General features: G+C 45.2%; 2 protein-coding genes across 4 annotated transcripts in view; one reads left to right on the forward strand and one right to left on the reverse strand.

Moving 5' to 3' along the window:
- Positions 1-4,744, forward strand: part of MSTO1 (misato 1, mitochondrial distribution and morphology regulator) — a 6,953-nt gene extending 2,209 nt beyond the window's left edge. Inside the window, exons 3-11 of the mRNA XM_019513279.1 lie at positions 502-613; positions 811-928; positions 1,008-1,142; positions 1,227-1,379; positions 2,936-3,067; positions 3,359-3,543; positions 3,836-3,940; positions 4,033-4,148; positions 4,370-4,744. Coding sequence (XP_019368824.1) covers positions 502-613; positions 811-928; positions 1,008-1,142; positions 1,227-1,379; positions 2,936-3,067; positions 3,359-3,543; positions 3,836-3,940; positions 4,033-4,148; positions 4,370-4,608 — 1,295 coding nt within the window. The 3' untranslated portion in view covers positions 4,609-4,744. The remainder of the gene's footprint in view (positions 1-501; positions 614-810; positions 929-1,007; positions 1,143-1,226; positions 1,380-2,935; positions 3,068-3,358; positions 3,544-3,835; positions 3,941-4,032; positions 4,149-4,369) is intronic.
- Positions 4,745-5,005: 261 nt separating this feature from the next.
- GON4L (gon-4 like) overlaps positions 5,006-13,423 on the reverse strand; it is a 40,692-nt gene continuing 32,274 nt past the window's right edge. Inside the window, exons 22-31 of one of the 3 annotated variants that reach the window (XM_019528132.1) lie at positions 12,338-12,519; positions 11,858-12,055; positions 11,194-11,337; positions 10,153-10,296; positions 9,732-9,851; positions 9,304-9,417; positions 8,636-8,840; positions 7,347-8,100; positions 6,448-6,550; positions 5,006-5,602 (exon numbers count right to left, since the gene is read on the reverse strand). In XM_019528132.1, the coding sequence (XP_019383677.1) occupies positions 5,453-5,602; positions 6,448-6,550; positions 7,347-8,100; positions 8,636-8,840; positions 9,304-9,417; positions 9,732-9,851; positions 10,153-10,296; positions 11,194-11,337; positions 11,858-12,055; positions 12,338-12,519 (2,114 nt within the window). In that variant the 3' untranslated portion in view covers positions 5,006-5,452. Of the gene's footprint in view, positions 5,603-6,447; positions 6,551-7,346; positions 8,101-8,635; positions 8,841-9,303; positions 9,418-9,731; positions 9,852-10,119; positions 10,297-11,193; positions 11,338-11,857; positions 12,056-12,337; positions 12,520-13,423 lie in introns of those variants that run through there. The other 2 variants (XM_019528139.1, XM_019528150.1) reach the window with 2 other exon arrangements.

The following is a 13,423-nucleotide window of genomic DNA, read 5'->3' on the forward strand; positions in this document are numbered from 1 at the left end:
GATCGCAAGCTGGCAGAGGGTAGATTCAGATTAGATATCAGGAGGTGCTACTTTACTGTCAGAGCAGCTACGATCTGGAACCAACTTCCAAGAGAAGTGGTGCTGGGTCCTACCTTGGGGGTCTTTAAGGCAAGGCTAGACAATCACCTTGCTGGGGTCATTTGACCCCAGTGCTCTTTCCTGCCGTGACAGGGGGTCGTACTTGATGATCTGCTCAGGTCCCTTCTGACCCTACTAACTATGAAACTATATCCAGTGCCATCCTGTCAAGCTGAGAGAGAGCGGCAGTGATTTAAGGTTTTGTAATAGCATCATAGTGTGAGGGGCACAGACCATAATGGAACAAGATTTGTTAGTTACCAGGGGTAGGAAAAGAAATGGCAACAGAGACCCTCACTACCTATTGTGTGGGTTGGAGATGTGGCTTCGTGCATGAGGGATGCAGGCCTATTTTCTGTAATAACTCTTTTGCAGATGTATCTCAGCTCCCTTTATGCCTGGATGCTTCCCAGGTTTGCCATTTGGAGGGCAGAGGACAAGTTTGGTCCGATTACCTTAGAGTGCACTTACATCCTAGGAGCATCTTTGAGATACAGCGGTACAATCATGATGGGTAGGTTTTTCACCTCAAAAGCAAAATGAGGCAACATTAAGCGTAGCGCCAAGATAGTACAGTGGGTTTACTGCAGTTCAAGCACCTTGCCAATTGCATACATGTCAGTGGGGGAAGAATCATGTGTCCTTCCTACTAAAGGACCCCCACAAAAGGCTGAAAGGAGCAAATGCCGCTCGGTTTGTTCTCTCTTCTAGGGATTCCAATCGCCTGGAAGCCTTTGGGCAGGGTGAAAGTCTCCTGCGTGAACCCATGTATCTAGACGAGTTGGAAGATAAACTGCACTTCTTTATAGAGGAGTGCGATTATCTGCAGGTATGCCAGGCTTAGCTGTTTGAGAACCTTTTCTTGTTGCACTTTGGTAGAAATTTAGATTCCACTTCTCTCTAAACAGGGTTTTCAGATTCTCTGTGACATGCATGATGGATTCTCTGGGGTTGGAGCCAAAGTGACTGAACTTCTCTGCGATGAATATTCAGGGAGAGGAATCCTGTCCTGGGGGTTAACACCAATAATTTGTAATACTGGAGTAAGTGAATAGTGGGGAAGTGAGGTGGTATGAGGAGATCGTGCAAATTAAAAGGAATTTTGGCACCTCTGGTTTTCTTTGCAGGATCCCTGCAAGGATTTTTACAGGCTTATGAACACAGTGCTGGGAACTGTCCACCTCTCCAGGCACAGCTCACTCTTTTGCCCCTTGTCACTCAATGGAAGCCTGGGCCTCAGGCCACAAGCGCCCATTACGTTACCATACATACATTATGATGTAAGTATGCTGTGTGCACTGACCCTGGGTGCCCTCGGGAGCACTTTACAGTATGGAAAGCTTGACACTTTGGCCAGTTCTAGTCTCTATTCCATACTGTGTCATACCAATAAAAACAAAAACTGATGTTTCGTGTAGAGATGTTCTGAAATTCTAAACACTTCTCTGATCCACCACTATTATTTCAAATCCATCCCACATTTTAAATGCTTATTTCCCCTCAATTTAAAACCTAAAACTGCTTGCCAGTAACCTTATAAAAGTTGTGCGGGTGATTTGTTTATTCACAGGCAAATTATTCTCTGATAATAGAGAAATACTAATCTGCTTTCTCCCTGAACATGTCTATAGTTCACCTTTCCCCTCTGCTGTACTCTCCAGTTCAACCATATGAATTAATTCAAGGTGAACAACAGATTTGCAAATCAAGGGATGTGATCCTGCTGCTCTATTTGGCACTGGGGAGGCCTCACCTGGAGCATCGTGTCCACTTTTGGGTCCCACACTTCAAGAAAGATGTGGACAGGTTAGAGTCCAGTACAGCCTGTGAAGTATGACTTGAGAGGAAAGGCTGAAGGAACTAGAGCTGTTTAGTCCGGAGAAGAGAAGACATGGGGGAGATCTGGTAACAGTCTTCAGGTGCCTGAAGGGTGATTACAAAGAGAACAGACATGGATTTTTCCTCAAGACTAAGAGCTATGGCCTCAAACCGCAGCAGAGGCAATTTATTAGACTAGGAGGAACTTTCTGACCATGACGGTGGTCAAGCACTGGAATGTATGGAAGCTGTGGAACGTCCATTCCTCAAAAATGCCAAGAGTAGGTTAGACAAGACACTCCGTTGGGATAGCTCAGTCAGGGAAGACCCTGCCTTGAGCACAGGGCAGAAGTAAAAGACCTCATGAGGTCCCTTCCAGCCCTACTCTTCTGTGATCCCTTCTGAACAAACTTCAGCAGCTTTTATTTACAACAGATCCAGAGGGGCTGTGCCCCAGAGCTGAACTCATTCTGCGGGCTTCAGATCTTATTTAACTGACTCGCTGTGTGCTTAGGTGGTGAATGTGAGCAACTGCAGAGGAAATCCAAACTGGGTCAGAGTTCTAAGCTCAGCCAGACAGTAGCTTGCTGCAGTCTGATTCACAATCCTCCATCAGCATTAGATCAATTCCAGCAACCTGAGCTTAATCTAATCCCAGCTCAACATAAACATTCCCCACCTGGACACATGTAGTACCATATGGAATCTTTACACTAGTGTCCACAGCAATGTTGCTAATGAGGGAATGAACAACAGTATGAAGTCTTTTTATTAAACAGCTTTCTCCTGATTGAATAAAACCTCAAAACAGATTAGTGCACCAGAACCAACGAGCATCTGTTGCCCATGCTGTAAAAATTTAACTAAATTTTTAAATACTCTAAACTTTGTCTTACCAACTGTTGTTTTGTCTCTGCGAATAGAAGCTACAAGTACTGGTCCCTTGGTTAAGCAATAGAATTTTTTAAGTAACACTTTCATACGGTAACTTTGCTGTGGTTTAATTACTTCTCTGCAGGCCTCTCTAAACTATCACAGCAGTGCAATCTTGGCAGCAGCACTGGAGACCATGACTGTTCCCTACAGACTCCATACTTCTCAGCTCTCCATGATGCAGCTCGCGGAAGCACTGAACTTCTCTGGGAGAAAGGTTGGGTTCATTCTAAAAACCATAATTGCTCAACCTTTTAGACTCACTGTTTAATGCTGTGGGTGCAAATTAATTTGTTCCATCAGCGTAGTGTCCACCTACATCCTCAGCACCTGTCCTCTTAGTTATGAACTAGTCATTTGTGTGTTTGGACATTATGTAACCTGCTGTCATGTGTCTGCTGATTGTTTCAAACAGTTTTGCACAAGTCCTCCTTGATCCTTAGCTGAAGCTGTGGGATCCCATTTGTTACAGGCACTTCTACAAGCCTGTTATTTCTCTGGCTCTCAGGTGGTGGCTGCAGGGGCTGCGATACCCTTTTCTGTATCACGTGGTCATTCTCTGCCAGATGCTTTGTGCAGCTATCAGCATGCAGTGCCATGGAAACCTTTGTCTTCGTGTGGGGAGCAAAAGGACAGTTTCTGTTTTGCTCAATCTGTTGTGCTGAGAGGAATTGGCAAAGAGAATCACATCAGGTAAGAGAGAGCTGGACCCTGTGTCTATTTTTGAGCTCAGGCACTTAATGGTAGTAGCAACAGGAATGTCTTATTGGAAGGACTGTCTAGTTCTGGAGATGCTGCAGCAGGCAATCTACCTGTCCTCTCAGGCTGTTAAAAGAGGGGCTGGGATTTAGTAAGGAGGGTCTGTTAATTATGAAGAATTACAGGACCCTTGCATTATTTAACTACCTGCTACTGACTTCAGGACATCAGCCTCCTGGCTCAGGCACAGTTATCAGCATTATAATGCACGCTTATTTATTTGCAGTAACTTTCCTCCTGGGACGCAACCTAGTTCTGCCCTCCACGTTTATGAAACTGGAGAGGAGGTTCTGGGAAACTACTTAAATATGCTGTCCCCTGGAACATTAAGGTCGGTAATACAGCATTGGAGGAAAAGGGTCACTGACTGGGCACTGATAGTGGTGAACTTTGGCTAACTGGCTCAATTTGTTTCCATGGCAGCATTTCACATTTGCTCCAGAGCCCATGTAAAGTGCAGTCCCCATATCCCCAGTTTTTTTCCCCTCTTCTGAACAAACAAGGTTTTCTCTTGGACAAGCCTCGCTCACATTCAGCAGGTAAGATGCTAACATGCACATCTCCCTCCCAGTTTATCATAAAAAACCAGCAGGAAAAGAGACATGAGTAGCTGGAGGGAGATGGCTTATGTTTACACAGTCAATCAAAACATATCCTCTAGTAAGGAAAGATGAAAAGGGGAATGGATAAGAAACATGGTAGGTAATGTACTTGGACTTTGCTTTCAGAATAGTCTTACTGGAGATGTTTTCCCCCACAGCTGTTGAAAGTATTCCTGTACTAACAGCACTGCAGTCCTCGCCTGTTCTGCATACAGCACTCTACAGTTTATACAAGGAACTACAGAAGGTAGATGTGCGGCGCTGGGCTAGCTTTTTTGCTGCGGGAATTGAACTTGATGACTTTCAGGAAGCCCTGCATGAATTAAGAACTCTATCCCAATGCTATAAAAGAAATTCGGAGCCAGATGAGTCAGAGGATGAAGCTGACTCAGACTAACGCTGCTTGCTTTTACCAAGCTGGGAAAGACCGTGTAGTGTCAAATTAACATCACCACTAAAGAACAACTTTCTGAACAAACCTAATCTGTGAGGCCAAAGTTCTATTACAGTAATAAAGGGGGGCTTACAATCTGTTCAACGACCTTTAATTCTGGTGTAAAGGAGAGAACCTTCATACAAGTACCAGTCTTTTTCTGCTTGAAGTTGATGTGTGGTTCTTCAAGCTTGTACTTGCACTGATACTGCCACTTTATCGCCACAGAGTAGGAGGTTAAGTTATGCTTTAAAGTATGTTGAAACTCACAATAAATATGGGGTTTTTTTGTTTGTAACCTATCCAGATATGGACTGGGCACATCAAGGAAATTTACAAAAGCAAAACAAAAAAAATAAAATAAAACTGGGAAAGTATTTACTTCCCAAGAAAGCATTGGCATGTTGTGATACACTATTTACATGAGAAGTTTAACTGCATTATCCACAATAATCCAGTAGACTTCAAAGGGCTACTTAGTGTAGGGCTTCACAACCCAGAGTGGCTATGGATCCAGTGTCTAAGCCACTGTACTCAATCACCTGTTTTCCACAGAATCCTTACAAAATTCTCCTTTGAAAGGTGGCTGAATAATGTTGTCCCAACAATGCTTCACGTGACAGATTCAGGTCTGTGCTTACGTAGGCATACAGCTTGTCACAGGTGTATGTCGTCCCAAAAAAATAAGGTGCCGTATGAAGTACAGCCCTGTGCAAACACTCATGCCTACCTCCACCAGAGCATCCATCTAGCAGCAAACTGGCCAGCAGCTACCTTTTTGAAGTAGTTTCTTTAACAACCTAAAGCTTCAGTCATCCTGTTCTTCCTCAGAAAGGAGCAAATCTTTATCTGACAGCTGGTCTGCATTGCTGGTGCTTGTTGCATCTTCTTCATCCTCAGAGCTCCCATCACAGGATGTGTGGAAGAGCCTCATTAGTTCCTTAAATCGATGGGAAACCTGAGGAACAAGACAGGCCAGAAGTAAGGACCCCCAAAGTTGTTTGTATAATGGCAAGAGCGTACAGAGTCTAAACAAAGATTTATGCAAGTGGGAGCAAAGATTAAATAACCTTTTGTGAAGAAAACAAGGGGAGGAGGCTGGTACATTTGCATTACAGAAATGGAGCTGAGCTAGACTGGGGTAAGAGCAAACCACTGTAAGTCTCAGGATTCATCTTACTGGGCAAAATCATCTTCCTTCTTAAGGGAAGAGTTCACACATTCTCCATAGGGAGTATTTAGCCGCAAGGGAAATTCAAGAAGTTAGGGCTAGTATGGGATGGCGGGAAATTCCATAGGTCTGAGTTTCAATTACAGAGCCTTATAAGGAGGCTGTGCGCTATTAGCTCTGTTAAATGTGCAAATACAAGAAAAACACACAGATTTCAAATAGGAATCCAGTGTCAAAAGACTTTATAAGCTGCTGTAGGCTTTCTGAGTTCTTTGCAAGATCTCAATTTTTCCATAGTCAAGCAATGTGAAAGCTAAGAGCTGACCTTTTTCCAAGGGGTGCTTTGAGTCTAAAAAGGTTGAGAACCATTACTATAGGGGTTGTAAAACTAGGTTTAGAGAACCAGTCCCCCTTCTGATGATGCATATCCTAACTTGCAACACCTTGTGCAATTTCAGTCCTCTTGATAATCCTCAGTAGCTCTGTGACAGGAACGAAGTCTGGTTTTGCTTATGGTACAGGGGAGAAATAGAACCCAGGACTGAGGTGTGTTAATGCAGTAACCATCTCTGCCTCTCAGCACGTCTTCTGCTCACCCTTAGGAGTGTGCAGGTTCTTCCCACAGCTCTTACCTCATTAGCAGTTTTATTGCCCAGTTTCTGTGAAATGGCACAGAAGGTTTCCAGATGGGCTCCTCGCTCCTGGCAGGTGGTTAGGATGACTCTGTCAGCCTCCCTGGAAGAAGTTGAACAGTTAAGAAGGTAATATAGGGCATGAAAAGGAGACTGCCCCTTCAGGCACTTCATACACAAAGAGCCTTTATTTCAGATAGGGCAGCTATCTACTCTGCAACACTAGCCTCACTACTTGAAAAGGCCAGCTCCAACACGAGTTGTGCTTAGCCTCCTCTCTGGAAGGGGATCCTGCAGAAAAGAGAAGGCTGAGGGGGGACCTGGTGACCATCTATAAACTCACTAGGGGGGACCAGAAGGGTTTGGGAGAGACCTTAGCCCCCCTGGCATAACAAGGAATAACAGCCGCAAGTTGTTGGAGAGTAGGTTTAAATTAGACATCTGTAAGAACTACTTCATAGTGAGGGCGGCTAGGATCTGGAACCAACTTTCAAGAGAAGTGGTGCTGGCTCCTACCCTGGGGGTCTTTAAAAGGAGACTTGATGCCTACCCGGCTGGAGTCATTTGAGCCCAGTTTTTCTCCTGCCCAGGCGGGGGGTCAGACTTGAAGATCTACAAGGTCCCTTCTGACCCGACTTCTATGATTCTATGAATTATACTTTTCCCCTACCCACAGTATTACAATTATAGCTGCCCATAATGAAGATAGTATTTTTAATGAGAGAGGACAGGCATATTTCATGATTTTAGCTGCCTTTGATGGGCTTGAAAACACTAGGGGAGAAGGAAGGAAGGAAAACATTAGCAAGCTGGAAATTAAGGAAGTTTTTCACTAACAGAGGACTTTCCACCAACACTAGATACAACAGGAATGTAAAATTTGATGAACAAGCACATACCTTGTCCAGAGAACAACCTTCTCCCCTGTAGAGCTGACTTTGCTGTTTTTTGCGCACACAGTAGCTTCCATGACTTTCTGTTGCAGCTCCTCTTCTCTCTGTTCCAAGGAGGCAGGAGCTGCTCTATACTCCAGCTCCTCAGACTGTTGCTGCACTTGGAAAATGCACTCACAGGTATTTGCCTTGAGCTTGCCCTGTGCTTTCAGGTCAACAGGAGACTCTCCAGCACAGACTGTATAATCTGTTTCTGAAACAATGTGGTTACTGGAGGCCTGTGAGCGTGAGCTGTTACCCAGTGCCTTCAGTTCTAGTTTTGTGACTGGTGTAGCCCAGTTTTGCCTTCCTTCAAGTTTTCCTTCAAGGACAGTAGGTTTTGCTGATGAATGTGACTGAGAGGCTGTGTTCTGTTGCAAACTCCTTCCAGGATTTGAACCAGCCCCTGTGAAGCCTCTCCTTTTAGCAGATGCAGACCCTAAAATGTCCTTGGCAGGGCCATCTCCTTGATGTTTCTGATTTAGTCTTACTTCACTATTACTTCCTACTGTGCAAAGGCTGTTCTTTGTCTGCTGAGTTAGCTTCAGATTAACTCTTTGTACATGGGGCCAACCAGGAGTGCTGCCACATTGACTTCCCTTTGCAGCATCTGTAATACCAGCTTTTGCAGACTGCATTTCTGAGAGCTGACTATCAGGAAGTGTTCCTCCTTCAGAAGACACAGCTCTGCATAAGATCATCTTTCCTTCCTGGCGAGACCCTACCCAGGAATTTCAACAAGATTAGATCAGCTGTTAGTAGGAACAAGTTCGGAAGAATATGAAGAGATTGTTGCAAAGTACCATAAGCCAGAGAACAGAGAGAACCTTGCCTGTGCTTTGCACCCATCACTATCCTCCCCCCACCACCAAAGCATATTCCGAAAAAAGGTCGAATACCGATTGTTTTAGAGGAAGGCTGAAGGGACATTGGTTTGAGCTGCTGTGTTAAGATGAGAATGAGGGAAATAACTAGGGGCCCATCATGGACAGATGGAACGGAGATGGAGAGGGCACTTAAGTCTACCAGTAGCTTATATGAAGAAGATACAAAGTTTGTCACGCATGCCACAGAGGCAAATGTTTCACAAACAATCAGGGCAGTTCACAATGGATGGATGATGGATGCTTTTGGCCCAGACAGGCTACTGATTAATATTGGGGAAGACACTTAAGCCCTATACTGCTTAGTTTTCACATGAGCCAGTCTGCACAGGTATGCAGTACTTATTGTCCATGCGTATGACCTTCACTAACCTGAAGCCAGAGAATCTGCTTTCCTAGACATGGTCTTTACTCTGCTCTGGACACATTCCACATCTCTGTACTCCAGGTTGTCTTCTGCAGACTCTTTACACATCCCAGGATCCTTTCCTTCAGGTTGAGGGCTCAACTCTTGTTGAGAGAGGCTGCCAGTAAGCTCCTGGGAATCTTTATTTTTATAGAATTTGCTATCACACACCTGCAGATGACAATATGAACCTTTTTATTACACTCAGTGAATCTGCCCAGGCCACAGCATCGCAGCTCTGGAGACAACCGTCACTGTCCCCCAGTTCCCACTCAGCCTCCTTTATTTACTCTCAGGTCCTTAGATGAATGGTCAGCTCACAAAGGAACCATGCAAGCTTCCTCTCCAGAGTCTTTACTCCCTGCCCTGGAGGAGCATAAAAATCTGTTACGTAATACAGTGGTGAGGGAGAGTTAATGGCAAGCAGGACACTCATTGAAAGAGGCTCATCGCCAAGTCAGAGCTCAAGAAGTAGGTGTTCATAGACACCTGATGTTTTGAGAATTTTTGTTTTATACAACAGTCTGGAGACAGGAGGGACAGGACCCAGTAGAACATCAAAATACTGAACAATGGGATATGCAGTGGGACTGTCCATTGCTCTCACTATCCAGTGTTCTGCCCTTCAACTGACCTTACTGTTGCAATGGCTGCAAGTCCTCCTCTTGCTCTTCTTTAGTTTGAGGTCACTACTCCCTTCATGGCAGGAGCACGAACATTCTTTCCCCCCATCTGCCCACTCCATCTCCTGGAAAAAAAAACGAAGGCCAGCTGATAACTGCATACATAACACATGCATACCAAAGAGAAGTATGTCACAGGATGGATAGTCTATCAGAGGAGGCATGAGGGACAAAGGGCCAGTCTGTTGTCCCCAGTGAGAATTCAAATAAGCTGCCAGAGATCAAAGTAGGTGAAGTCTGGACAGAAGCCTTTCTGTTGCCTAACACTTTAGAGACTGGGATCACCTCTCTACATACACATCAGTCCTCCTAGACATACAATTGCCAAGAATTTTGAAGAGGCCACATGCTATGGGCTAATCATACATCCCAGTCCCACCTTGTCATTGTTCTGGCCTCCAATCTCTTTCCTCTTTCTATTTTTCGAGGTTGTGTGCAGCTTGGGGGCTTCGTCTTCCTCTTCTACCTCTGGTAATGACACCTCTTCAAACCCATCAAACTAAAAGAAGCACAGAGGCTATGTTACCAGAGTGGCAAGAGGTGCTCTCCACTGGACTTAAGCTTTCTTGCCACCTTCCACAAAGAGGCTTCATAACATCAAGCCCTGTTTCAGGGCAGCAGGACCACAGGCACATTAGAAACAACATAAATGGGCCACAGAGCTTGAAATGGTCACCCCCCAATATGTCCCCAAGCACCCACAATCCCGAATCTCCACTCCAAATTCATAGCCTCCCTATTAGGGCCATCAGTCCCTAGCCTCCTACTTCTCTCTCCTAGTCTTGGGAAAGTGTCTCCACCTCATACTCTTTCTCCTCTGTCCAATTAATCTCTTCAAAGTCTCCCATGCGGCTGGCTGATGGTCGTAAGTGATCAAAGAAGACAGAGAATTCATCCTGCAAGTGGTCGTGTCCTTTCAGCAGCTGCCACATCTGGGTCTTCAACTACAGAAAGAAGGTCCAGAGTAAGATAATGCTCCATCCCCAAAGGAGAACACAGCAACTCACAGATTTCTTTTTGGGAAATTAGGACTTCTGAGTAGGGACCCACCTAACTCACAGCAAGAGAAAGCAATTTTGTGGCCTGGTGGCAGCCCAAAGAGCCAATTTTGTGGTCATTTAATGGCAACCCCACCCCTCAGTGCTGATTGGTGGAGAGGCCCCAGATGAAGAAGGGACAGAGGGGTGGCTGCCATCTTGACAGCTCTCGTGCAGCCCTGCCCCTCAGCACCGACTGCCAGAGGCATAAGGGGGCAGCCACTGTCATACTGCCCTACCAGCCGGTGGTGTGTCTGTCCTGTCCCATGCCCATCCCCACCCCGTCGCAGCAGCAGGAAGACTACCGTTTCCCACTGGGAAGCCAGCATTTTATTTTTGTTAAGTTTGGGGGTTTTTTGGTTGATTTCCTGGGAAATCACAGCCAATGCTATTTTTTGTGGCAATCACAGAGATTTAAGTAGATTCCTACTTATAAGTCTGCACTACCAACAAACTCCTTTGCTAGAACCACAACGGCTCCAGCTTGCAGTGTTAACATCCAGATTGCTGTTGATTTTGGGATCATTCTGCTTCCAGGTATAATGCTGGTAAAGAAGCATATCTCCAAAACCTCAGGCAGAGGCACTAAACTAAAGCACCATCCTGCAAGATAACTTGAGGAAGGTAGAGGTGGGAGAGAAGGTTCACATGGGCAAGACAGCTCTATAGTCTTGGACAGCAGGTTGGGGCACTTACTGAACATCTAGCTCTGCAGTCATCCCATGTGAAGAAGTATCTGAAGGCTGGTTAACATTGCTATGATCTCGACAGGGGAAGCAGGGGACACATGGATAGGCTGGTTACCTCTGTGATCTCCTGGGGGAGGCAGTCTGCACAACTCTGCAGGACTTTGATAATCTTTTGATGGTGGGCAGGATTTTCAGCAAAACAGATTTCCAGCTGCCTAAGGAACTTCCGGCTTTTTTCAAATGCTTGTTGCTCTTCAAACTGTCCAAAAAGGAAGAACGAGAGCTTTTCACTCTTCACATATTAGGCTACCTTTACAGGCATCTCTAATCTACTTTGAGAAGCTAAGCAAGATGCATCCCCCTCCAGTTAAGTGTTTTATATCTCACTCAGGACTCTGCACTGCAGACCTCAGGCAGAACAGAGTAGTGGCAGAGAACTGGCTTAAAGTCTAAAGACATACAATATACAACAAGGGAAATTATCTTAAGCATGTTTACTGGCAATAGGTTTTTATCTTCATTAAATGCTGAACAAGGGATGACTCTAGCTTCCATCATGCTGAAGCTTTCTGCAGCACTGTGGAAATTTTAATGCAAAAGTTCCTTAAAAAATAAGTTCCTCCAATATTCCAGGCTCCTGGAATATGGGGAAGCCATCAACTTCCCCTCTAATTGATCCTTCCCACTATGCTTAGCTCTTTCACTCTTCCTCCACTCCTATGACATTTCTCACATTCTTCTGTTCAAATTGTCCCGTGCACTTTTCCCCTTCTGCCTACCAGTCCACATTCCAGAGCTTGTTCTGGTAAAAGAAAGGCAGCAAAATCTGTGAGCAGTTGTGGCCACTCATGCAGAAGGTTCTGCAAGGTGGAGTAGAGGTCCACAGCCGTCCGCTTGTCAGAGCTGGTCTCAAACTCATAGATAACACGAAGGAAGTCTTCATACTTCCCAGGAACAGAACGCAAGGCTTCACGTACCTGCAAAGAGGGGTGGACAGTTATGAGACTTCCCCCTGGCTCACAAAGACAAGTTAATTCAATAGCCTCTCCACTACTCAGCTCTTCTCCAGTGCTTTACTTTCCCAACTCTTAGAGATATAAGAACTAAGCTCAGCAGAGTCACAAACTCTGAAAATAAGAGCGAGATGGATCCCTTCAGCCAAGTGGCACAGGGGTTAATTCTATGTAACAAAGAAAATACAAGATTCACCTTCTGTCCAGGAAGATAAGACTGCTAAGGGTCAGCAGATGCTTGCTTACCCTGTTCAGATAGGCCTGTGCAAATGCCAAATCCTTCTGTTCTCGCAGAGGGTCTCTCTCCAGAATGTCTTCATCAAAGAGCAGCAGCAACTTAGAGGTGTCCTTGCTGGCACGAGTTCGTCCTCTCTTATTCCTGGCTCTGTAGGAACTCCTGTTTTTTCCAGGGACTTTTGCAGCATCACCTGAAAATACAGTTGTTATAGTTATGCAGATACCTTGCTCCAAGGAAAAACTCTGTTGTAGCTGGAGCTACCAAATACACTAACTGCTGCTGGGGTCTCCATGGAAACCAGCCCCAGCCATGCGGGAAATGGCTGCTGGGAAATGGAGTCCGGCCACCAGCTGGATCCACCATTTTGCCCACCCCTGCTCTAGCTTGCATCGTATGCTGCTGCTTTCCTCAACACTGAGGGTTTGGAACAGGCCCCCCCCAGACATGGTACAGTCATCCACCCTGGCAATCTTCAAAAAACATTTTGATGCCCATATTGCTGGGGTCATCTAATCCCAGCAGTCTTTCCTGCCCTAGTGCACGGGGACTGGACCTGATGAGGTCCCTTCCAGCCCCTAACAACTATGAATCACTGTGGAAGATTTCATGCAAGAGTTCATTAAATTAGTTCTTCCAGTATTCCAAATTTCTAGGACACAGGAAAGCCATCAACATGCCTGCCAAGCCATTCTTCCTACTATGCTGACCTTTTCTTCCATTCCTGCAATGTTCACTATATTCTGTCTGTTCAAATTATACAGAGAAGAGCAACCAAGATGATCAGGGGTATGGAGCAGATCCCGTACCTGGAGAGACTAAAAAGATTAGGTGTCTGCAGTTTGGAAAAGGAGACGGGGGTATGATAGAGGTCTACAGAAGGTGTGGATAAAGTGAATAGGGAAGTCCCAGAATGCTAGAACTAGAAGAACCCACTGAAATGAGCAGGAAACAGATTTAAAACTAATCACAGAAAGCACTTTTTTATGCAGTACACAGTTAACTTGTGGAACTCATTACCACAGGAAGTTGCAGAGACAGATATTCTAGCCTGGTTCAAGAAAGGACTAAAATTCATGGACGATAGCAGTTTCATA

This window comes from Gavialis gangeticus, unplaced genomic scaffold (genome assembly GCF_001723915.1).
Source record: "Gavialis gangeticus isolate Ggan-Ray unplaced genomic scaffold, GavGan_comp1, whole genome shotgun sequence".
Classification (NCBI taxonomy): Eukaryota; Metazoa; Chordata; order Crocodylia; family Gavialidae; genus Gavialis; species Gavialis gangeticus.